The 26356-nt window shown below is 41.5% G+C and overlaps 1 protein-coding gene across 1 annotated transcript in view; it reads left to right on the forward strand.

Annotated features, from left to right (window-relative positions):
* The window catches only part of LOC124111378 (zinc transporter ZIP6-like), a 48580-nt gene extending 28703 nt beyond the window's left edge, over positions 1 to 19877 (forward strand). The window contains exons 8-14 of the mRNA XM_046471069.2: positions 10502 to 10671; positions 11504 to 11695; positions 14346 to 14441; positions 15669 to 15786; positions 16297 to 16449; positions 17508 to 17695; positions 18571 to 19877. Coding sequence (XP_046327025.2) covers positions 10502 to 10671; positions 11504 to 11695; positions 14346 to 14441; positions 15669 to 15786; positions 16297 to 16449; positions 17508 to 17695; positions 18571 to 18702 — 1049 coding nt within the window. The 3' untranslated portion in view covers positions 18703 to 19877. The remainder of the gene's footprint in view (positions 1 to 10501; positions 10672 to 11503; positions 11696 to 14345; positions 14442 to 15668; positions 15787 to 16296; positions 16450 to 17507; positions 17696 to 18570) is intronic.
* The last annotated feature ends 6479 nt before the right edge of the window (positions 19878 to 26356 follow it).

Consider the following 26356-nt stretch of genomic DNA (forward strand, 5'->3'; position numbering starts at 1 on the left):
TGTTCTCAATGGTATGTTTGTCTCAGACCTCACCAGGTATCCGAAAAGATTAGATAGCATTACATGACCTTCTAACCATGCCAAGAACACCGAGTCTACATACTTACCACTGTCCCACATTCCTTGGTGGCCGTGGTATGATATCATGACCACCATTCACACCAACGTGGTCCGGCAGACCAGGGCTGGGGTGGTCATTGTACTATTAGACGGGGCCTTCATTTGTCAACGTCAAAATCTGTGCCAGGGACACGCGTGCCACACGGGTAAGAAAAACGAGACGATTGCTCGTTGCGACGTGAATCCATTCTGAAGCAGTGGTGGCTGTTTTTGTGGGAAGAACGTTTTACTTCTTCAACACACTCCATCTTAGTGTGTTTAGGTTGGATAAATTTCAGCCATAAAAAAACTTTAGCATTGTCAAAACTAGTTCACATATTTTCGATACTACCAAACCCTTCTGAGGACTTTGTCTCATCACAAAATAAACTGACGTCCAAAAGAAACTTTCCCAACTGAAAATATAAATTTCAGACAAAGTTCAATTTCTTTTTCGATGAAGTCTATCTAAACCACATAACCTAAATACAACAATAGTGTATGCAGAAAATGTTAATCGTCTGTTACATGTTTGCGAGATAACACGCGAAAGGGTGAAAAACACGTGCACCACGGACAACTGCAAATGCACGTGCGGGTAAGGGTATAAAACGATTGCAACGGCAAGTCAGACATCCACAGTGATAAAAAAAAACACAAAAGAAATGCCACGACTCAAAGTCGAACAACGTGAACGACCCTTGGGTATGGTACAGATGGGAGCCACCCACGCCCATATTGCACGAACCTTCGGTTGCTCCCGTGTTGCCGTTACCAACTTGATGCAACGTTACAGACAGACAGGGCGGACCGCTGACAGGCCAAGAACAGGCAGACCCAGGGTGACCACGCCCCATGATGACCGGTACTCCGAAATCGCTTCCTGACAGTGACGTCAGCGGCGACAAATGCCTTAGGTCACAGGGTTAGTCGACAGACAGTGGCCAGGAGACTCAGGGCTCATGGAATCAGCGCTTTTAGACCATTCAGAGGACAGCTATTGACAGCGCAACATCGTCGTCTGCGATTGAGATGGGCCCGGATGGGCCCGATGTTGGCAACGACGTGAATGGCAATGGGTTGTCTTCACTGACGAAAGTCGATTCTGTATGTTTAGGGCTGATGGAAGACAACGTGTTTACCGCCGAAGGGGTGAACGAAGGGCGGCGTGTTGCGTGCAGGAGGTCGTACCATATGGTGGAGGGAGTGTCATGGTGTGGGGAGGGTTCTGTTGGCAGGAGAGGACACCGCTGGTCATCGTTGACGGACACTTGACAGATCAGCGTTACATGGATAACATTCTTCGTTCAGTTGTCCTACCATTTCTCCAACAGCAGCCACGTGGTGTCATTTATCAGCATGACAACGCTAGAGCCCATACAGCCAGAATTGTCACTAACTTCCTCGCAGCCAACAACGTCAACGTCCTGCCGTGGCCTGCACGCTCACCCGACATGTCCCCCAAAGAACACCTCTGGGACTTGATGGATCGTCGTGTTCGACAACGACCACACTCTCCAGCCAACCGGCAAGAACTGATCTTGGCCCTCCAAGAAGAATGGCGTTAAATCCCACGTGACCTCATCAGACGACTGACTTTTTCTGTGCGTCGAAGAGTTTTTGCGTGCATTGAGGCATTTGGTTGTCACACACGCTACTAATGACTTGTTATTGAACGTGAGCGATTGTTTATGAACTCTGCCTATTGTCCATGATTCTGAAAGCTCGAGTTTTGCACCCCACCCAACTTTGGGGGGCTCTGACGTCATTCTCCGTCGCGGTATGATTGTCATTTTCAGTGTTGATTATGTTGATATATTGATCTTCTCAATACACTTTACTTCATGCATGTATGTTTTGTTGTTTTTGAGCAAGAGTGATTTCAAACTCTGGTAAAGTTTCTTTTGGACGTCAGTTTATTTTACAATTTTATGTGGAGCAATACAAAAGATAAAATCAAAGGGACCACTTTGACAAGAACATATGAGGAAGGTGGATTAAGCATGATTAACATTGGAGCCTTTATTGACGAAATTAAAACTATCTACGCTCAGTCATATTGCAAAAAACAACAACATATGGTAACCCTTGTAATATCCCAATTAAATATATACTCTCTTTGGGTGCTAATATTGACATGCAATCTAATGTTTAAAAAACCCTAGTGGAAAGATGTACTGCAAACTTGGAACAAATTTTGTAAAATAAATATTATTAATGTTGATAATATAGAAGAAATTTGTCCCGACCATTAAGGCTCAACCACGATTTCAAACAAGCAACATACTAAATGAAGCAATGGAATTTACTCAATTAAAGATATATGCAATGAAAATGGATTGATGTCATTTGAAGAACTGCAACTGAAATATCCGATAAGAGGTACAATATTAGACTACAGATATTTATTTTTCAATATACAAGACTCATGGAAAATAACAATCAAGAAAACAAGAAACATAATTTCACAGAATTTGTATATACATGTAAACGGTTACTCGGGTGATCTGGTGAAACCTGTTAAAGGCGCTAGAATCTTTTATGGTAAATTATCAAATTAATATAATCTTAAAGTTTGTGATGAATAGCAATCAATTTTTGACTGAGTTTAATTGGAAAAAGATATTTACTGTTTATGGATGAAACTGAAAGATGTAAAACGTTCAGATTAATTTTTTCAATACAGATTTCTACGTGGAATTATATACAGAAAGAAGGAACTATTAATAACGAATTTTGTAGACAACAGTGTATGCAGCTTTTGTAATGCTCTTAACGAGAACATCGGCCATGTATTTTGGGAATGTATGAAACTAAACAAGTTTGGAATGATCTCGAACTTCAAGTATCTCGAGTATTCAATTTCCAGAAATTGAATTTGAAACCGTCAACGTTAGTATTGAGATAAAATATACTTATCAAGAAAGGTTTTCACACACAGTGAAAAGTCGAAAGGTTTTGGGGAATCAGATTGCAACACACACGCTACCATTCATTTTACATTTGAACATACGACCCGTGAAGATGCAGGGTTGAATAGGTCTTCAGCAACCCATGCTTGTCGTAAAAGGCGACTATGCTTGTCGAAAGAGGCGACTAACAAGATCGGGTGGTTAGGCTCGCTGACTTGGTTGATGCATGTCATCGATCCCAAATTGCGTGGATCGATGCGCATGATATTAAACACTGGATTGTCTGGTCCAGACCGCCGTCATATAGCTGGAATATTGCTGGGTGCGGCGTTAAACAACAAACCAACAACCCACATTTGAACATACAATCTAGATACCGCAATATTAACTGTACAATCCTCTTAACTGTCCTTGGTGTGTGAAGTATCCAAGATGTGTCTTGCAAGAATCCTTTTATATATCCTAGAATTGAACTTGATTAAATATACCGCGAAAATGATATTCTTTGTGACATGCTACAGAAGCCATCGAGTATTCGTGACGTATAAATGTGTTGTAAGCCAGAATAGATCGGGCATCAACAGAAATGTTTCCGATTGTGTCTACCAACATTTCAATTCTGAAAATAACTCATCCATCTAATACCCTAAAATGCTGTCGCCCTTATGAAATGTCCAGAGAAAAGCATTGGATTCAATCGTTGTGTACAGCAATGCCATATGGATGTGATGGCAACGTGAAAGAGGTTGGCGGTCTTTCTAACCAACGAACTGCCAAAGGCAATGTATAAGGTGTTTCCGGCATAGCAAAGACGACGTTGGGACTACAGAGTAAGAACAAATCTATACTCTGGGTTGTTGAAAGAAATCAAACGACTTCAGATGGATGGGTCTACAAACAGCTAGAGCCTGCTGTATCGACTTGAGAATATTGTTCTTGATATTGTTTTGAAACGTTTAGCCGAACCAGTAGACTCCTGAAAACCAGAAAAGGACCGCATGTTTCTGAATTTGAAATTTGAACACAAAGGAATGCTTTGAACTTCAGTTTCCCGAAATGTCCCACAATATTTCAAATTTCAGGAATCACCAACGCTTTCATATTCCTATGCGAAGACCATTTAATCCAAGTTGTCCAAGGTGGACTTGGTAGCTTATGATGTACATTCCACTACGTTTGCACGCCAAGATTCATCATACTGTTACAACCCGTTGGTTATATTATCACAGGTCACTTCACTATCGTTGATGCCGTTCACGTCGTATCACACACACACACACACACACACACACACACACACACACACACACACACACACACACACACACACACACACACACACACACACACACACACACACACACACACACACACACACACACACACACACACACACACACACACACACACACACACACACACACACACACACACACACACACACACACACACACACACACACACACACACACACACACACACACACACACACACACACACACACACACACACACACACACACACACACACACACACACACACACACACACACACACACACACACACACACACACACACACACGGGCATCGATACCCGTGGTGATCCGGGGTAGAATAGGTCTTCAACAACCCATGCTTGCCGTAAAAGGCGATTATGCGTGTCGTACGAGGCGACTAACGGGATCGGGTGGTCGGGCTCGCTGACTTTGTTGATGTTAATCACAGGAGTGTCTGGTCCAGACTCGATTATTTGTATACCGCCGTCATATAGCTGGGATACTGCTGAGTGCGGTGTTAAACAACAAACAAACAAACAAACAAACAAACACTGGGCCAGCTATCATTTTTCAAGGTTGAAAAAGAAGCTGTAACATATTTCCCCGCACCATCAAGTACATACCATTGCTTAATAGAGGGACTACAATCTGACGTGAATCCTATCGACTCCTTGCCTCAACTGAAATATGTCCTGATATCTTTCTTAAACCGGGCCGACCTATTCTCATTGTAAAGTCTGCTTGCAAAGGGGACGCAGGTACACGCCTTGGAGAGACAATACACACTACCTCGAGTCAGTCAGTGTGGGGATTGTTCACCTGTGCCAGTCTGTGTTCGCCTGTGTCAGCCTGTGCCAGTCTGTGTTCGCCAAATTTTGGCCTTTCTTGGTCTGTGCTCACCTGTGTCAGTTAGCCTGCGTGAGCAAGAGTTCGCCTGTGTTCATCTGTGCCAGCCTGTCTTAACCTGTGCCAGCCTGTCTTAACCTGTGCCAGACAATTTTATCCTGTGTACACCCGCATCAGCCTATGCCAGTCAGTTAGCCTGTGTTCATCCACGCCAGCCTGTTCGACTGTCACCATCACTTCGCCATCATGTCACATCCTGTGCCCATCTTCACAAACAACACACAACAGCCTGCTACGACTGCCATGGGTTTGTAATTATATCTTTTCTGTGCTTAGGACCCAAATCATGTCACGATGGTAAGAGGAGGCAGATGCCTGACGAACGTCACGACGTTGACAATGTTGACGGGACGTTGACGTCAAGTCCGTATTCATAAGCCACAGATTTAATGTTAAACTAATCTTGAAATTATCACTCCAGTTTTGTCTGTTGGCACATGGCGGTCATGTATCCAGATTTTTCTTGAAATTGTACTGATTCCAAAGTCCTCTCGCGTATAAATATTTCGAAAAACGGCTTTATCTGACTTGACTATTTAGTCGAGGTGTAACTAGGCCCAGTTCCTTAGAGCGGTCTTAAGGCTACGTTTGTCGTAAGTGCAAATTCTCTAACAAACTTACGACGGTCCTTACGATTTTCGATCGCTTTGACAATCCTTGGTGCTCCGAAGGTTTGTGTTTCTACAATACACCAAGGTTGTTCTGTACCCTTACTTTTCTGCTGCATTCGTCACCACTCGCCTCTTTCCGTAACCTGCAAGAAGACTCGTACCCCCTACCGATGAATGTTATGTGCGAAAATACGACAAACCAATCAGAACGCGCGTGTGATTTCAAGTTCTTCGTCAAAAAATCCCTCAGAAATATTTTTTGATTTTACATATGTCTTGCATCTAAAAATATACCCAAGGCACAGTTAAATGTGTTCAATCATACTGTATAATTCCGCATGTCCAGATGTGCTTTAAATTGCATCTGAAATATATATAATATATGGGGAAATATATGTGAACCATAACGCGACGAGTTGACAATAACACGAGTTGGTCACGAATGTTTTCTGCTGCTGTATTAGCTTATATAGATTATACTGAATACCATCTATTGGATAGAAAGCGAATGTAAGTGGACGATTAGCCAATGAAATACTTTGTTTTAGGGCCCTGGTGGATACTCGAGTAACCAAACACTCGTCGGGTTTAGATGAATTTAAAAATAAAATAAAATAATTAACAAAATATCACTGATGTGTATCTCAAACATCTCGGACAAATTTTGCATTTTTTTACACAAATTTACAAAATTTCAAACATGGTAGGGGTTATGTGTTTGCAAATTAATTTCTTACCCAGACTTAATTCAACCAATTTATTACTGCACAAAATAACCCAGTCACAGATTACTTTTTACAAACTGTTGCAGGAAGGAGTGGTGGTTTAATTGACAGTATCAAATTAACTACCGTTCTTTGAAGTTTCTATTACATAAAAAACAAACTCGGAATACTTTCTTTTGTCCCTCAGTTTATATTAATTCTGTTTTGCATGTCACACTTAATATTTGTATGGATGCGTGGCCTAGTGTAAGAACCCGTATCGTAGGACAGGGTATAACTATGCACCAACATTCCTAGCGAAAGATAGAGCGCTTTGAACATTATTTAGTTATATGAGTCAAGCAGGTCGTAGACATTTATCACTTTGGTGAAACATACGGGTATGGTGCCTGACAAACCTAAAACAATCAGGGCGAATCTGGGATTCGAACCCACGATCACAGGTGTCTGGCACGCCTATGGGAAACAATACATCCTTACATGGTGTAACGGAAGTACGCCATACCCATGCGCGTGGGTTTCACCAAAGTGCTAAGCGCCTACCCCCCTTAACCTATAACGCGGGGAACAACTCCAATACTGTTCAAAGCGGCGGCAAGCACAACTCACTCACTTACTGGTTTCAAGTTTTATTTGACTTAGCTGTATCTCCTTGTCGCGTCTGAAATGATGTTATCTCTAAGAGACCCCCAATGGGCTAACCTGCCTGAGATATCGTTCTCTGCAGGATATTGAACTTATCGTGTGATAGATGAAAAGTAAACACAACGCTAACCTGTAAACCATGTCATTTGTCACCACTCGCCTCTTTCCGTAACTTGTATTCGGCTTGTCCGGGAATAACACGAGTTGGTCACGAATGTAAACCATGTGTCGAACATGACAAAAGCGTGCGTCGTTCCTCCCCGCAAATGGCCAGTACATGTTTACTCGCGTCGATTCTCGCGTTACCACAGCGAGGTCCTACAATGAAGTGAAAATGACAATGACATCTTCATACCACCTGTTACAGTCAATAAATTGTTCAAGTGAATTAATCTTAATTTATCTGTATTACGTTCGTACGTATTTTCATTAGATAAAACAAGTTTTTGAAACATCAATGCGTTAAATCTGCCGTCGTCTATATTTAATGGGTTTGCATACACCACGTTCTGCTCTTGGTTGTGGATTATTTGAATACCTGAATATCATACGACAACCCAGCAAAGTAAGACAACTCTGGACAAAACATCATAATGTAAAGTTTTCTCACGATGGCAGTTTAACGTGATACAGACGTCCAGGCTTTTGGCAAGTCTTAATACCAGGCAAACAGGTTTCAAAAACATCACTATCATTAAAACAGTTCAGTGGCATGTGTGTGTGTGTGTGTGTGTGTGTGCGTGTGTGTTGTTAATGATGGTACATCCATCCGATATGGAAACCCATCGATACCTCTGATCTGATAGCAGGAGCTGGGGTAGCACAGTGGTTAAAGCGTTTGCTCGTCGCGTGGAACACCTGGGTTAGATGGAAGCTAAGTATCCGTGTCTCATGCAGTTGCCCGAATGATGCCAAAAGCGGGATACATCCTGCTCAGTCACTCCGCGCTAGGCACCTCTGTGTGGTATTACAGCTAATTCAGAAAATCAGATTTTTCTCAGCAGCGTCCCTTGAAAACGCTCGCGTCTTGATTTGCTTATTCATACCACTTCGAAGAACAAGGATCTCTATTATGTTTTTTTTTTTTTTTTCAAATTTTTGTTCAGTCATATACACAGGATACATAAGCACTCGGAGAGCAATACAGCTTTATGAATACAGGTGCTTCTCAAAAGGATATGGTACAGAGGAGGCCTAAGGCAAAATCCACATCATGGTACAGATGAAGGCATAATCCACATCATGGTACAGATGAAGGCATATTTATGTATACAATTAAGAAGATGCGGCGTTTATGGTACATCAAATTATGTTGCAAACATCAAGTGAATAAGTTATTTTGCAGGTTGAGTAAACAAAGCCCATTTTCTATTAAAGGCAGAGAAGTCGTTGTTTCTACGTGCAATATGATATTCAACGTCATAGATACTTCTTATTGTGTTCTTAAAAGCAACAAAGTCAACATTTTCATTCTTAATACACTGGACAAAGATAAATCTTTTAGCAGCTACAATCAAATGGTTAATTAATACATCAGAGGTACCAAAGAGGAGCTCGTTGTCAGTTATAAGGATTTTTCTATGCAAGATATGAGTCAAGTAAATACAGAAATCTGACCAAAAATTCTTAACAACATGACATTCGATATAAACATGAAAAATATTTTCTTTGTGAGTATGACACATAGAACACTCATCGTTATCAATAAGTTTCATTCTTAATAACTCACGTTTAGTAAATATTACTTTATGAATAAATCTAAACTGGAAATCCCTGAGTTTTGTGTCCCTTAACCCATGGCAATATACACTGAATATTTGATTCCATGGAAAAGAGCATTCCAGCTGATTTTCCCATTTCAAACAAGATTTAGGAAGAGGGAGGGAATTCCCTATCAGTTTATTATAAAACACTTTTGTTCCTTTAATAGAACGTGTAAGATCATAAATCCAAGGAGATACTGTGAGTTTAGAAGAGGAATGTAGATTTTCATCAATATTTTGTCTCCAACTTCTTGGAATATTAAAAAACATACGGTTATAGTCAAGAAAAGTTCCTTTAAGATCATAAAGTTGTTGTAAACGTGGGAAAGGGATCCATCCGTTTTCATCATACAAGTCTTTTATCGTAACTATACCTTTTTTAAACCAGTCATTAAAAATTAATACTGGTTCTCTAAAATAATGGTTTAACCATATGGGTTGGGAAGCAATTTCTGCTTTTTCTAAGACTTCAAAGTCATATGGATGCATAAAGTCACTCCAGGCTATAAGGGTATCTTTCCAGAACGGATTTACAATTTCCCACTTCTTGTGCAAACTGGCACCTAAAGTGTAGATATGAGCCAGCTGAAAACTAGCAAGGTCATAATTAATGTTTTTTTCACAATATCTTTTTAAACATGAAATTTTTAAAGATGCTATAAATTTGGGTATATCAGTCATTTTCAATCCACCTTGACTATAATTCCTTTTCAAATAATCCCTCTTAATCTTATCTCTTTTGCCACTCCAAATAAAGTTAAAAAGAATTCTATTCAATTGATCAATGTGTGTGTGTGTGTGTGTGTGTGTGTGTGTGTTGTTAAAGATGGTACATCCATCCGATATGGAAACCCATCGATACCTCTGATCTGATAGCAGGAGCTGGGGTAGCACAGTGGTTAAAGCGTTTGCTCGTCGCGTGGAACACCTGGGTTAGATGGAAGCTAAGTATCCGTGTCTCATGCAGTTGCTCGAATGATGCCAAAAGCGGGATACATCCTGCTCAGTCACTCCGCGCTAGGCACCTCTGTGTGGTATTACAGCTAATTCAGAAAATCAGATTTTTCTCAGCAGCGTCCCTTGAAAACGCTCGCGTCTTGATTTGCTTATTCATACCACTTCGAAGAACAAGGATCTCTATTATGTTTTCTTTATTAGTTGTAATAACCCGTGAAGATCCGGGGTAAAAGGTCTTCAGCAACCCATTCTTGCCGCAAAGAACACCTATGCTTGTCGTAAGAGGCGACTAACGGGAACGGGTGGTCAGGCTCGCTGATTTGGTTGATGCATGTCATCGTATCACAATTGCGTGGATCAATGCTTATGATGTCAATCACTGGACTGTCTGGTCCAGACTCGATTATTTACAGACCGCCGTCATATAGCTCGAATACTGCCGAGTGCGGCGTTAAACAACAAAAAGGTGTAATACTTGCCCACAAATCATTATTTTATCGTCTGCATCCATTATTTCCAGCACGGTCGATATGGAGTAGGAATAGATTGTGCGTTGTTATACTGTTGTGAGACGTCACTCCTAACATTGTTGGTCTTGCCTTGCAGTGTATGGCTACAGCAGCCTGGCGGTGTTCATCATCTCACTTTGCTCTCTTGTCGGGGTCTTATTCGTCAAGGTTTCCAAGGGCAAAACCGGAAATTACGTCATGGCGTCCATGTTGGCCCTGGCTGTCGGGAACCTGTGTGGGGACGCCGTCCTACATTTAGTCCCTGAGGTAGGGAGGATGAGTGCGACGACCTTTATTGTTTAAAAAGGAAATAGAATCAGGGAAATTTGTGAAAAGTACGTGGTCGTCACCAATATACACAAGTATGATGTATGGCATTACAGTATAGAAACAAGGGACACGGGTGGCCCAGTAGTCTAAGGACCCTCAATTTCCTATGCAGTGTTGTGGTCCTAAGGCGTGCTAGAATTCTACAATAGTCGGTTCGAATCCTATATTCGCCCTGATTATGTTAGCACAATATCCGTGTTCGTTGGTTTCACCAAAGTGGTTAACGTCGCGTTTTCCTCTCACATTATGCTAACAAGAATTGATATAAATGAAACTGTTCAAAGTGGCGTTAAACCCAGCTCATTCACTCACCCATTGATTTAACAAAAGGAAAGAAAAACAGAGTATATACTACTGGTGCATCACTGTTGAAAATATATGAAGGATATATTTTTTATTTTAGGCGCAGTTATAAGTGATAATGTCAATTTTGTCGGGCTTCGACCACCCGATCCATTCAGTTGCCTAGGAAAAGGAACAGGGATCCACTTCCGGGGTTTGCATGATATACGAACGGGTGCTTCAAGAACTAACATTAAGATGAAATTGAAAAAAAGAAATTCTTAAACATGTATTGGAAGTGAAAAAAACACCACATTGTTGAATTGTTTTCTTAAATGACATTATTGTCATTTATAAAATATCGCTAAGAAAACAAGACGGTTGGATATTTAATTTGTTGACCCATATTTGTGAAAATTGGGTTCAGTGGACCGGATCTATAAGCCATTAATATTTTTTTATATGTGTTCATGATAAATATGTACAGGTCATTGGCGAGGAGGGGACGGACAATGACGGCGATGGTCACTTCACGAACGAAATAATGTTGCTTGGCAATTCTGACATCTCCATGAATAGCGTGAAGATGATGTTGATGCTGGCCGCCATCTACCTGTTCTTCCTGCTGGAGATGGTGATGAGCGTGTACCACAAGCACGACCACGTCACGGAGAACACGGTGAGTGTGTGATGAGCGTTCATCAGGTTACGGAGAACACGGTGAGTATGTGATGAGCGTGTACCACAAGCACGACCACGTCACGGAGAACACGGTGAGTGTGTGATGAGCGTTCATCAGGTTACGGAGAACACGGTGAGTATGTGATGAGCGTTCACCACGTCACGGAGAACACGGTGAGTATGTGATGAGCGTTCACCACGTCACGGAGAACACGGTGAGTATGTGATGAGCGTTCACCACGTCACGGAGAACACGGTGAGTATGTGATGGGCGTGTACCACAAGCACGACCATGTCACGGAGAACACGGTGAGTATGTGATGAGCGTTCACCACGTCACGGAGAACACGGTGAGTATGTGATGGGCGTGTACCACAAGCACGACCACGTCACGGAGAACACGGTGAGTATGTGATGAGCGTTCACCACGTCACGGAGAACACGGTGAGTATGTGATGGGCGTGTACCACAAGCACGACCACGTCACGGAGAACACGGTGAGTATGTGATGAGCGTTCACCACGTCACGGAGAACACGGTGAGTATGTGATGGGCGTGTACCACAAGCACGACCACGTCACGGAGAACACGGTGAGTATGTGATGAGCGTTCACCACGTCACGGAGAACACGGTGAGTATGTGATGGGCGTGTACCACAAGCACGACCACGTCACGGAGAACACGGTGAGTATGTGATGAGCGTTCACCACGTCACGGAGAACACGGTGAGTATGTGATGGGCGTGTACCACAAGCACGACCACGTCACGGAGAACACGGTGAGTATGTGATGAGCGTTCACCACGTCACGGAGAACACGGTGAGTATGTGATGGGCGTGTACCACAAGCACGACCACGTCACGGAGAACACGGTGAGTATGTGATGAGCGTTCACCACGTCACGGAGAACACGGTTAGTATGTGATGGGCGTGTACCACAAGCACGACCACGTCACGGAGAACACGGTGAGTATGTGATGGGCGTGTACCAAGAGCACGACCATGTCACGGAGAACACGGTGAGTATGTGATGAGCGTTCACCACGTCAGCCAAACTACGGTGAGTATGTGATGAGCGTTTACCACGTCACGGAGAACACAGTGTATACGTGATGAGCGTTCACCACGTCAGCCAGACTACGGTGAGTGTGTGATGAGCGTTCACCACGTCACGCAGACCACTGTGATTTGTTTGTTTGTTGTTTAAAAGCGCACTCAGCAATATTCCAGCTATATGACGGCGGTCTTTAAATAATCGAGTCTGAACCAGACAATCTTGTGAATGACATTATGAACATCGATCAACTCAGTTTGGATACGATGACATGCATCAACCATGTCAGCGAGCCTGACCATCCTTGTCGCCTTTTACGACAAGCATGGGTTGCTGAAGACCTATTCTACCCCGGATTTTCCCGGGTAGACCACTGTAAATATGTTATGAGCATTTACCATGTCGCAGACCACGGTGAATACGTCTGTTTTAAGGATGGCGAGGTATATGTAATCTATACTCGGGTTAGAGAGTGGACGTTGTTTTACACAGTGAGTGAGTGAGTTAATGTTTTACACAGTAGTCCGCCCTAGCTGATACCCCCAGGCGGCCTGAAAATTATCAGAGTCTGGGTCAAACAAACCGGTGGTTGATATTATGAGCAACGACGACCAAGATGGGGAGCGAGTGGAGAGTATTCCTTTAAATAGAAATGCTCACTGGGGACTCACTGATTGGTTATTGTAAAAATAAAATTGAAACTATTTTCAAAGCTAGTAATATTCATATTGCACCAAACGCCAAGGGTAAACCCCATAGCTACAGGTTTTTTTTGTCTGTCTGAGGTAATGGATTTTTTCACAAAATGGATAGAACTGTCGGCATTCAGAATTACGGAGTATGTCTAATTAATCGAAGCCAGTTAATTTTTAATACCTCATAGTTGTTGTCACAATATTTATGGGGGCGCCCTGACTATCTCGCACTGTCACGTGTGAGTGAAACAAAGATACTACTATGCACTTAATTTCTTTGTCTCTCTATGAACCAGCCTAGGATTGGTATAATGGCCAAATGGCATTCCGTTAGAAGACCAGCCCTATTATAGGTCTTAACCGTCACCTTAGATTACCTCTGTTGTAAGTCCGACATATTTGTTACTGTTATGATATATGGTTATAACGACACACCCCACATAGCTTTCCAAATGTCTATTTGCATTTTTATTTATTTATGAGTGAGTTTAACGCTGCTTTCCAGTTATAACACGACGTGTCAGCTTACTGTTGGAGGAAACCTGAAGTGATGAAGGCCTTAAAAGTAGACGTTTATCTTTTTGGTAAAACCCACAAGCACGGGTATGGTGCTAACAAACATAGAAACATAATTGGGGCGAACCGGGATTCGAACCCACTATCATAAGTGTCGTGGTAAGGGAGTTTTGTTTAAGTACGAACTATTTGCGTAGAGTATATATATTATCAGCATGTTAACACTGCGTGAGATGCTTCTTCGTGATGCACTGTTAACGTATTACTTGAACATAAACAGTTTACGCTAAACACACCTATATATATTGTTTTGGATGTGAATGACTATGTTAACACCCGAGGAACTTGTGGCAAAGATTTTTTTTAAATATATTACTTACAGATAACTATTCCCGAGTCACAGATTCCCAAGAAGAAGACGTTGACCCGTGTTGTGACAGGCAGTACTGCCCACTTGACCTCCAGCAACTCCACCCTGGTCAGTATACCGGACTTCCTCCTCTTCGTCCATCCTCGGTGCACAGGGCTCATATAGTCCACTTGTCAGTATGCCCGATTTCCTCTCTCTTCTCCCCAACCTCGATACACAGGGCTCATATATTCTACTTGTCAGTAGTACAGACCTTCTCCCTTTTCTCGGGGCGGTCGGGTAGCCTAGTGGTTAAAGCGTTCGCTCGTCACGCCGAGGACCCGGGTTCCATTCTCGACATGGGTACAATGTGTGAAGCCCATTTCTGGTGCCCCCCGCCGTGATATTGCTGGAATATTGCTAAAAGCGGCGTAAAACCGTACTCACTCACTCACTCTGACCCGGGTTCGATTCTCGACATGGGTACAATGTGTGAAGCCCATTTCTGGTGTCCCCCGCCGTGATATTGCTGGAATATTGCTAAAAGCGGCGTAAAACCGTACACACTCACTCACTCTCCCTTTTCTCGCCCTTACTCATTACCAAGCCTGGGCACCGAGGGAACATATTCCTCTTCTCAGAAGCAAGTGACGTCCTCCCTCTCTCCGCTACCAGGACAAATATCTTTTGTAATATCTTTGCTCAGAAATTGGAGAGGCCAGGTTCTTGAAATTGTATCTTAGTCAAAATGTTTTGCAGTATTTTAGAGAACATGTACGGCACCGATCATCAATGGTCAGTACATGAACAGTCCGGACATAGTACTGGAAGATACATGAACGGAATCATAATGCTTAGTTTTGTAGGTTATCACTTGGCGTGGTACCACAGTCTTCTGACAGGAGTGAGTCAGTGAGTTGGGTTTAACGCCGCTTTTAACAGTATTCCAGTTATATCGCGGCGTGTCAGCTTAATGTTAGAGGAAAGCCCGAAGTGATGCATGTCTCAGACGTTTACCACTTCGGTTAAACCCACGAGCATGGGTATGGTGCTGACAAACCTAGAAACATAATCGGGGCGAACCGGGATTCGAACCCACAATCATAGGTTTCTGGCGTGCCCAAGGAACACAACTCTGCACAGCGAATCGCGGCGCCTTAGACGACTGGGCAACCCGTGCCCTAGGCCTCCTTCTGCCAGGAGCAGGTATAGAATTGTGCTGGAAACATACATATGACTATCAAGGACAACTGTTTTGTCTTCGCTGTTGTGTTCGTATTTCATTCTTGAGAAAACGGAAAAAGACCTACATGGGCAATGAACACTTGACCTAAAGCCGATTTTCATTCCATCTAGTCATCAATGGAGTTGGCCCTTCCCTCTTCCATAGACTCCCTCCCGAGTGTCCCCGAAGAGAATGAGGATCCTGAAGAAGAGGTCCAGATCACTATCCAGAAGCAAGACAACATCATTGGTCAGTGGAATCAGTCGTTCTTCCAAATTCAAAGATTACAGCCAATATATAAATGATCAAGTTAAAATACAGTAAAGTACGTTTATAACGAACACGCTTATAACGAACTGACCGATATAACGAACTTATTTTTTAGTCCTGGCCATTTGTTGCATATATGCTGTATGCTGTATATATGCTTATAACGAACTACGATTATAACGAACTAAAATTAGTGGTCCCTTTGAGTTCGTTATAGCCGTAGTTAACTGTACAGGAATAAACCAGACGGGGCTTTCCAAAATAGTATATACATTGCTACATTTTGATTTTGAGCCTGATTTTGAACTGTCTGTTCAGAGCAGTGATGCTTGTCACGATGAAAGTATATGATTGATGTGATTACTCAAGGATCTGAGCTCTGTCCAATGAGGTCTGAAATGTGCCATTTGAGAGCATTTCTTTCCTCAACACTAATCAACTCAGAAATGCATGATAGAGATGATTATACCGGACCTTGTCTTCCGCCAGCCCCCATGACGTTAGCGTGGATGGTTATAGTGGGCGACTCCATACACAACTTCGCCGACGGTTTGGAGATAGGAGCAACATTTAGCGATGGCTTGGCGTCAGGTCTTTCTACGTCGCTGGCGGTGTTCTGTCACGAGCTGCCACACGAGCTGGGTAGGTGCCGCCATTTACGACCATTAACCTTGATATGCTCCTTAATTTCCAAATTCTTTCACGTTGTCACTTTTGACTGCGAACAGCTTCATAATGCCCTGCACACGTGATCAGTGAAGAGGGGAACAAGGGGGGAATGTTGCAATCTATCATGGCACCAATGTCATTCAGAGTATCTTTATAACATAAAAAGTTGTCAGGATACATCTATCAAGTAATTTATTTGGCTTATCCAGGGACGATAGGAACATTTCAACCGTAGAGATGTAGCTTCATGGATAAAATGACGGAACAAGGAGAAGCCCTGAAAGATCCCTAGAAACATGATGTAGTTGTAATCTATGCAGTTTCATGTCTATAAGTTTTAATTACATAAACGTCAAACAGATTTGATCAAACACTAACTAGTATGTCAGGACTCCCTTCAGTTTAGGGCGTCGGGTAGCCCGGTGGGTTATGCGTTCGCTCGATACGCCAAAGATACATGTTCAACAACCCACGAAGTATATGTTTGCCGAATGCCGAATTGCAGGAATGTTTCTAAAACCGGCGTTAACATATCCCCCCTCACTGTCGCAGTCATAAAGTACAAGTAATCAAGTGTGACATAATCTCGCCGTGGGCATGCATCAAAAATAAACAATCGGTTTTCCGTCATTACCGTATTCGACGTAATAAGCGCCCAGGACGCTCTCAAAACAGGGGGCTCTTATTAGAATTATAATTTGGTGAGATAAAAAACAGAGTTGAAAGATTGTTAATTTTGTGGTTTATGCGGACAGCCTGAAATGATATAACAGAAGATTCTGTGCGTATTATACACGATAGATATATTTTCGAGAATTAAATTGCCCATAATTAAGGGTGCATTTATCACACGAGTGCGTATTATACACGAATAAATAAGTCTTGTCTACATTGATCAATCGGAAAGGGTGCTAATTGGGATTGTTCACAAGCCAATATATCAGCAAATATCGCCGTGGGCGCTTATTAGAATGGGACGCTTATTACGTCGAATACGGTAATTCACAACCCTTCTCGTGTTGTTATTACAGGGGACTTTGCAGTGTTGATTTCAACAGGCATGTCAGTGAAACGGGCTCTCATTCTCAACTTCGTGTCAGGCCTCACAGCGTTTATTGGATTGTACATAGGAATAGTGTCTGGGCAGCACAACAGTGTCCGACAACTCATCTTCAGTATTGGGGCAGGCATGTTTATCTATGTGGCGCTGGCCAATCTGGTGAGTCGTGCTTCCTACGTGTAGCTTTAAGGGTACTCAAGTAAACTACGTTTATAACGAACACGCTTATAACGAACTCACCGATATAACGTACTTATTTTTTCGTCCCGGCCATTTGTTGCATATATGCTGTATATATGCTCATAACGAACTATGGTTATTGCGAACTAAAATTAGTGGTCCCTTTGAGTTCGTTATAACCGTAGTTTACTGTATGTTCATCTATTTTCTCGCGTTCCGTTTGTTTGTTTGTTTGTGGTTAACGCCGCACTCAGCAATATTCCAGCTGTATGACGGCGGCCCGTAAATAATCGAGTCTGGGACAGACAATCCGGTCATTGACATCATGAGCATCGATCTACGCAATTTGGGATACGATGACATGTATCAACCACTCGGTCCGGTAGTCACTCTTACAAGAATAGGTTGCTTAGGTGTTTATCACGTCATGTGTGTCATTGTATGGTCTAGGTCAGGAAAACTAGTCGTTGAACATGAGAAGCGCATTCGCAGTGTCATGACACACAATCAGCCAGATCAAACACTGTAACCCGTCAGTTTTTGAACACGCAAAATCATGGTTAGTGTTGTTGTTGGATGTTTAACTCGGCCTCAGCATTATGACGCCGGCCTGTACATAATCAAGTCTGGGCCAGACATTCCAGTGATTGACATTATAAGCAACGACCCATGCCATCTGGGTCCGATGACACGCTATCAGCCAAGGAAAATGAGTCATTTGGTCGGATCTTACGAACAGCATTTGCTGTTGCGACAGGAATCCCAATGTGAGCAGTGACCTTGTGATTCAGGAATTCTTTTACATACAAAGTCCGCCAATCAACATTTAGACAGGATTGTTTTTGTAATTGCAGGTACCAGAACTGATGAAATATTTTGAGCGGAATAGAAACTGGAGAATGTTTTTATGCCAACACGTGGGTGTTCTCTCGGGATATACGGTCATGGTTCTAATTGCAATCTATGAAGATGAAATATCTTTGTAACACCAAACAGTGCGACTTACAAAGACTTTTGGACAAACGCACCACGGTCAGCGATAGGAAGTCATCGAGCACCATCCAAAGGCTGTCACATCCAAAATAACACATGACCTAATTACGTCCATGGAAATTCGAGTTTACATGCCCCAATTACTGTTTGTTTATAACCTAATGCCCAAGGACTTATGGGCAGAAAAAAAAATGGGAAATAGAATGTATTTATAGATTTATCAGATCTTGAAATAAGTGATCGATGACTGCCTTTAACTTTGTCAGTTCACAAGACGTGAGTTATATCGGAACGTTTGCTTCGACGTGATGGGTGCTGATTCGGTGCTTTAAGTCTGAGTGGCTTACTGAGTGTTTGCTAACAACTTGCCCCAGCTTGGTGAGTGAGTTATTGCTATGGTTACCTGTTTATTCTGAATGACGACGACTTTATAAATGAGCGGAGCAGAAGAACAGATGACCACTTTGATGTTGATGTGTGTACTAGACAAGAGTTCATAATATGGCTAGCCAGACTGGTAATGCCATTGGAGAAATGTGCAGTTTTGATTTTAAGCAAACATGCATTAAGAAATCTCGTCTACTATATTCTATAGCTTGATTCACTGGCTGATGTGTGGACGATTCAGAATTAGAAGATGATGTATTATACCACCATTTCCTGAATTCTCCCGGACACGATACCAACAGGCTCTACCTTACTTGTATGTTTTTTCAACTTGACATAAACTACTTCCATTTTGGAAATCGCCATGCTTCAAGCTCACATAACAACAATGTATGTGTACTTCGGATTTATTATGGCATCATTTCTTGTTTAGGAAAACATAGAGTGCTTTAGCACTATTAAATCCTGGATTGAAATGTTGATCCCCAGTGGTTGTAAATGATATACACTACTCAAGTTTTGATAGGGATATGATATATCTCGTACTGTTAGGAAACTAAGGACAATAGCAAATGTGTAATTATGTTTATTTGAACTTGAAGCTGCAAATATCACATTCAGGCCCCACCAGGGCACTCAGAATAATCCTACCACAAGTTGAGTAGTATATATACACATGCACAAAAGTTAAGGGCCACCCACCATATTTGTGAGCTGTTACTTTTGGCACTTAATGATGAGACTATTATAACGAGATGTACGATTGTTATAAGCCATATATGTAAACCTCATGTGATGCAAAAGTTGTCCCAAAGCAAGTTTATATTGTGTTCCAAAAGAATATGAGCAGAAAGGAATTTTAGAAAAGGATTAGAAAACATTGAAAAACTTACGGTCATCGTCGAGAGTCTCTGATGCGTAATCCACTGCAGTCTTAAATCTGTTGAAGTGGCAAATGGATTTCGCCTGACTATCCTGAAAAGACGTCTATCCTCTCTGTTAGAGGTCTTTCTTGGCCTACCAGACCCATGCCTGTCATTGACATCATTGGTTTGACCATGTTTGACAATCAAACGAGTGATAAAACTGTGATGACGACCCATTTGTCTTGCAATGGCCCTGCAGGACATGCCAGCATTTTTCATGCCTATCACTTGCCATCTTTCAGCGTTCGTTAACTTTCTCCTCACCATGGCTGATTTTCAAACGCTATTGGAAGGGGAATCTCACACAGGAGCAAAATGCAACCACGTGTCTGAAACTTGAATTTCACTATTTATAGGGTAGGGGAACTGCAGCAACACGTAAAGCACGCTTTCCTTGTGGTATCTGGACATATTTTGGTTCATGAAGCTATGGAAGCCTAATTCAGTCATACATCATTATATTGCGTATTTCTGATTCCCACACGTGACATCAAGTGACTATGAATATGGTGGCGCTTAACTTTTGTGCATGTGTGTATATATATATATTCAAATCACAACCATTGCATGTGAAAGATCCAAATGACTGTTTAATGCATGTTACCTTAATCTTAAGTAGACCACACATTTTGTTTTTAGGTTTACAAATTTGACTCACAATCAGAAAACAAAATAGCGTAAGTCTTTTTTCTTGCCTGCTCCATCTTTTATGGGTTTGAAAGCTAAAGACAAACAACTACAAAACTCGTACAAAATTAAAATAACTATTACGTGTTTCGATAATAATTGATCTGATGAATTGTATTCATTTTCCTACGACTGCAAACCTATAGAGAAAGCCTTCTCAGAAATAATGACATTATAAAAATTATAATCAATCTGCTCCTAAACAGTATTAGTATACATCACTAAACATACATTTTCTCAACATGTAAAGTTAATTATTCAACAAAATTATATCATTTATATTCAGCTGACCCAAGCTTTATTAGCAATATCAAAAGTCTAAAAATATAAAATGTTTGGCCTTTGTCAGACTGTACAAAGTAATGGAAATGAAGGATACAAAGACTTGTCAAAGACCTAGGTCACTGCTATGTTATGTTGTAAGACTTGGTAAGCTATGTGCTAATATTACCTTAATGCCTGTAGAGGACCCATAAGCTATACTGATGACATGGCTGTTACACAAAACAATGATGGTTACCTTGACTTAAGGCTAATCTTGACCTTTGCAAAGCAGCATTCCTTCAAAGAGACAAATTAGCACTAATACTTTGTCAGGTCACCTGAACTGGAGGTTTAATTTAGCTTTCAAATTGCATTGTCGGTGTCTCTGTCAGTCTGCCATATTGAGTTGGTATCTTTTGGCCATGGCAGGCATAGTTAGTTGGTATCTTTTGGCCATGGCAGGCATAGTGAGTTGGTATCTTTTGGCCATGGTAGGCATAGTTAGTTGGTATCTTTTGGCCATGGTAGGCATAGTGAGTTGGTATCTTTTAGCCATGGTAGGCATAGTTAGTTGGTATCTTTTGGCCATGGCAGGCATAGTGAGTTGGTATCTTTTAGCCATGGTAGGCATAGTTAGTTGGTATCTTTTGGCCATGGCAGGCATAGTTAGTTGGTATCTTTTAGCCATGGCAGGCATAGTTAGTTGGTATCTTTTAGCCATGGCAGGCATAGTGAGTTGGTATCTTTTGGCCATGGTAGGCATAGTGAGTTGGTATCTTTTAGCCATGGTAGGCCTAGTTAGTTGGTATCTTTTAGCCATGGCAGGCATAGTGAGTTGGTATCTTTTGGCCATGGTAGGCATAGTTAGTTGGTATCTTTTAGCCATGGCAGGCATAGTTAGTTGGTATCTTTTGGCCATGGCAGGCATAGTGAGTTGGTATCTTTTGGCCATGGTAGGCATAGTTAGTTGGTATCTTTTGGCCATGGCAGGCATAGTGAGTTGGTATCTTTTAGCCATGGTAGGCATAGTTAGTTGGTATCTTTTAGCCATGGCAGGCATAGTGAGTTGGTATCTTTTGGCCATGATAGGCATAGTTAGTTGGTATCTTTTAGCCATGGCAAGCATAGTTAGTTGGTATCTTTTGGCCATGGCAGGCATAGTTAGTTGGTATCTTTTGGCCATGGCAGGCATAGTTAGTTGGTATCTTTTGGCCATGGTAGGCATAGTTAGTTGGTATCTTTTGGCCATGGCAGGCATAGTGAGTTGGTATCTTTTGGCCATGGCAGGCATAGTTAGTTGGTATCTTTTGGCCATGGTAGGCATAGTTAGTTGGTATCTTTTGGCCATGGCAGGCATAGTGAGTTGGTATCTTTTGGCCATGGCAGGCATAGTGAGTTGGTATCTTTTGGCCATGGCAGGCATAGTATGTTGGTATCTTTTGGCCATGGCAGGCATAGTATGTTGGTATCTTTTGGCCATGGCAGGCATAGTGAGTTGGTACCTTTTTGCCATTTGCATAAGTTTGAAACCTGATATACAGAAAGTATGTGCAGAAAAACATCTTGATATTTTACACATACACATACCCCATTTAACCAGATTTACTGCATTTTTTACCCCTCCTCGGAATATTTTTGTTCACCAACCCCACAATGGTGTCTCTTAAATATGCACAAATTCTCATCCAAGCTCAAATATGCGTCTACATGTTTGTTGTAAGATTGCCTGTCTTGTGTCCAATGTAATATCATGATATATTCTTTACTGAAATAAAGAATGTTTGGCTTTCATAAATTGTTTCATAATTGTTTGCTGTGATTTTCCCCCTCTTTTTCCAGCACAGCTTAAATAAATCCATACACAAGAGATAAGGAATGTTAAAACCTTTTAACATTTTCTGATAATAGAGTAAGTGAGTGAGTTGGGTTTTAACGCCGCTTTTAACAGTATTCAAGTTATATCACGGTGTGTCAGCTTAATGTGGGAGGAAAGCCGAAAGTGATGCTGGTCTCAGATGTTTACCACTTAGGTGAAACCCACGAGCACGGGTATGGGGCTGACAAACCTAGAAACATGATTGGGGCAAACCGGGGTTAGAACCCACAATCATAGGTTTCTGGCGTACCCAAGGGACGTAACTCTGCACAGCGAATCGCTGGCGCCTTTGACGTGCCCCCTTCTGATAATAGAATGGATTGATTTGTGAAAATAGCATCACTTCCTGTTGTACATGACACACCATTGTATCAGTTCTCCTGCTGTAGCAGATTACAAATAACATATCTCTTTCTGATGATGTAGTTTAATCACCAAATATACAACCTTGTCTCACAACCAAGCATCAAACTGTACATAAACATACAATCATATCATTAACAAAACAATCAACGTCAGTAGCAAGCCAAGGTGTTTTAAAGCGCAGGTAACTGTGATAATACAAGTAGGACTCCAATCTATGGTGATCTTTAATCTGGGTCTGATCACTGTCACAGAAATCTGTAGTCTTGTGGCTCAACCTGCTTCAGATTTTACTATCAAAAGCCCTTACGGGGCACCTATAGTATAATAGGGACAGTTCTTCATTATTCAGTAAGTGTTTGGCCAAAACATCAAAGATCACAGATCACAGATACAGTCAGCGACTTCAGCAACTTGTTGGAAGCCACAGTCTAGCTAAGAGTATTTGGACTAATTCGCGCAGGAAACAATAGTCCATGTGTTACATCTACTGAACATGACATCATCAGACAATATCAGTCTAGCAGACCACCAAGTTTCTGCACCTGTGGGGCCTCCAAGTCAGAGTAGGTCCACAACAACCTTTGCTTGTTGTAAGAGTTGACTAAAGTGAACAAGTGGTCAGGCTCGTGACTTGGTTGACTAGATGTCATCATATCCCAATAACCTAGGCTGATTCTAATGATGTCAATCACTGGATTTTCTGGTTCAGACTTGACAATTTGCAGACCGCCATCATATCGCTGTAATATTGCTGACTGCAGCATTATAAAAACAAAAACACACAAATAAAACAGATTCTAGCCAACAGTGTAGATCAGAGTCACCCTGAATTAAGCCTACCATGGTTCGGAGTCTTACATACATGTATCTATATATATGTATATATATACAACATTCTGTAGCTAGATCTGTAGTCCCAGCAATCTGTACAGCAGGTCTGAATCTCTTACTGTAGTTGATGGTTCTCCAAACTCCCATGGCCCCCAAGAAACCATCAATGACAGCATCTCTGCTGACAAAGTATTCATATGAATTCAAATGTCATACTAGAGACAGTGACTGCATACAAAAGTAAAAACAATGTATTTTTACACGTGTACTAGTTTTTCATATATTCTGCTGAATACACAATAAATGATATGTACTAATACACAATTCTATGTTGTATAGTTGTGTGTGTGATAGAAAGAACGAAGCACAAAGACAGCCTTTTGGGTCCCCTGGATCTGCATAATTAACAAAAGGAACAAAAGTGGCATAATATGAAAGTTACAAGATGAATGGGAGATAACTAGACCTCGTTTATTTCAACACTTTATGTTCTGGGCCCATAGCACAAAGCGATCTTAGCACTACGACTGTCGTAAGTCCATGTTAAAGTATGGGAGTTACGATCACCTTAGAGCTAAAATAGCTTTGTGAACGGGGCCCTGGACTTTAACAATAACAGTGGTACAGGTAAGGAAACGAATGATTTTATAGGTCTTCTGGAACCTTTCTTGCAATGTTTGTAGTCTTGTAGCGTTTGACCCAAGCTTATTTTCTCAGGAGATTTCGATAATGAGGGTACAAACATGTGGTAACAAATTTTACTTGGGTCACAGACTTGCATTTACTTAGATTTTCTCTTGAAAAGTTCAAAAAAATCATCACGGCATAAGTCCAAAACTTGCAATCATAAAAAAAACCAGAAAAAAGGGTTAGTTGTCAGCTTTTAAACATGTCATATAACTTTCATACCAATGGTATAGATTTCACAGTTCCAGTGTGCCCAAAACGGGTCTTCCATTTTGAAAACACAGCAACACTGAATTGCCATTTTCCTGGAATAAGCAGTGATATCAACCACACATTATTGACATCTAATGTACAGATATACTGTCAGACACAATCAAAACAAATATAAATAATTTTATAAAATAAATATTGACAATGAATGTGCTGCGACAAAGTGGATATGGTAAACACTTCCTCAGTCTGTCTATTATCGGTAAGTATATTGCAAGCACTGATATAAGACAGAAAACTAATCCTGAATCCCGAAAAGAATGTGTTTAGCTTTTAACACCATTGAATGTTTTTTTCACAATGGCATAGGACACGTTAGTGTTGGAGGACAGCCAATTGCAGCCGGTCAGGGATGATTACCAATGTGGTGAAACTGATGAATGTGGATATTTTGAATTTATCATAATCCATTCAAATCTAGGACTTAAACCACCGACTACCTGGTCCTGAATGTTGATGGAATAGCATCTAATTAAATCAGAAAAAGTAAATAATCTTTCTTTGATATTTCCTAATTTCAAAGTGTATACATAAGATTTTTCCACACAACAGGAAGTGAGAAGTGGTGGAATAGCTGTCCTCAGTGGGATATGACCCTCTTCTGTAATTCACCATTGCTTGTAAACACAAATCCTTTCCTTATTTCAAACATTGATGACGTATATAAACTCTAATAACTAACCTATTGTTTTATATTACTATAGATCTATAAGCATCTGTGTTGTCCACAGAAAACAATGTCTAATCTATGGAAGGAAGATACCATCTCTCTTCAAGAAAGCAGTTATATCTGAATTAAACTTATGCTTGCTTGCTGGATGGGATTCAACCCCCAAAAGTAATAGAATTTGTACTTAGCTAAAAAATTGATATCCATAACATAACATTTGACCACTTTCTAAACGGCATCGTGTATTCATAGCTTTCTGCATGGGAGCCGTGCCAATTTAAGCTTGTCAGAGGGGTACACAAAGTACATGACCTGGACTACCAGTTGTAGGACTTCTATTTTTGGTGGAAGACTCAGTGGCAGAGTGGGTTAGATCGCTGACGTCGTGTGCTGGCGATCAGCCGCCTCACATGTTGGATGCAAAGCTGATGAATGTGCATTGTTTTACAATCCTATCTCATCTTTGATAAATATTATTTCTGTCCGCTCACTTGTGTGGACCTGTGTAAACAAGGAGTGGAACCATATCAGCTCCATATTGTTGTGTCTTTCATAAGTAATCCCAACATGTTGAAGACATGTCTTTGTTTACTGGTCTCAGTGCATAGAGTGAGTGAGTGAGTGAGTGAGTGGGTGGGTGAGTGAGTGAGTGAGTGAGTGAGTGAGTGAGTGAGTGAGTGAGT

The sequence above is a fragment of the Haliotis rufescens genome, unplaced genomic scaffold (genome assembly GCF_023055435.1).
Source record: "Haliotis rufescens isolate VD_foot unplaced genomic scaffold, xgHalRufe1.0.p SCAF_4, whole genome shotgun sequence".
NCBI lineage: Eukaryota > Metazoa > Mollusca > Gastropoda > Lepetellida > Haliotidae > Haliotis > Haliotis rufescens.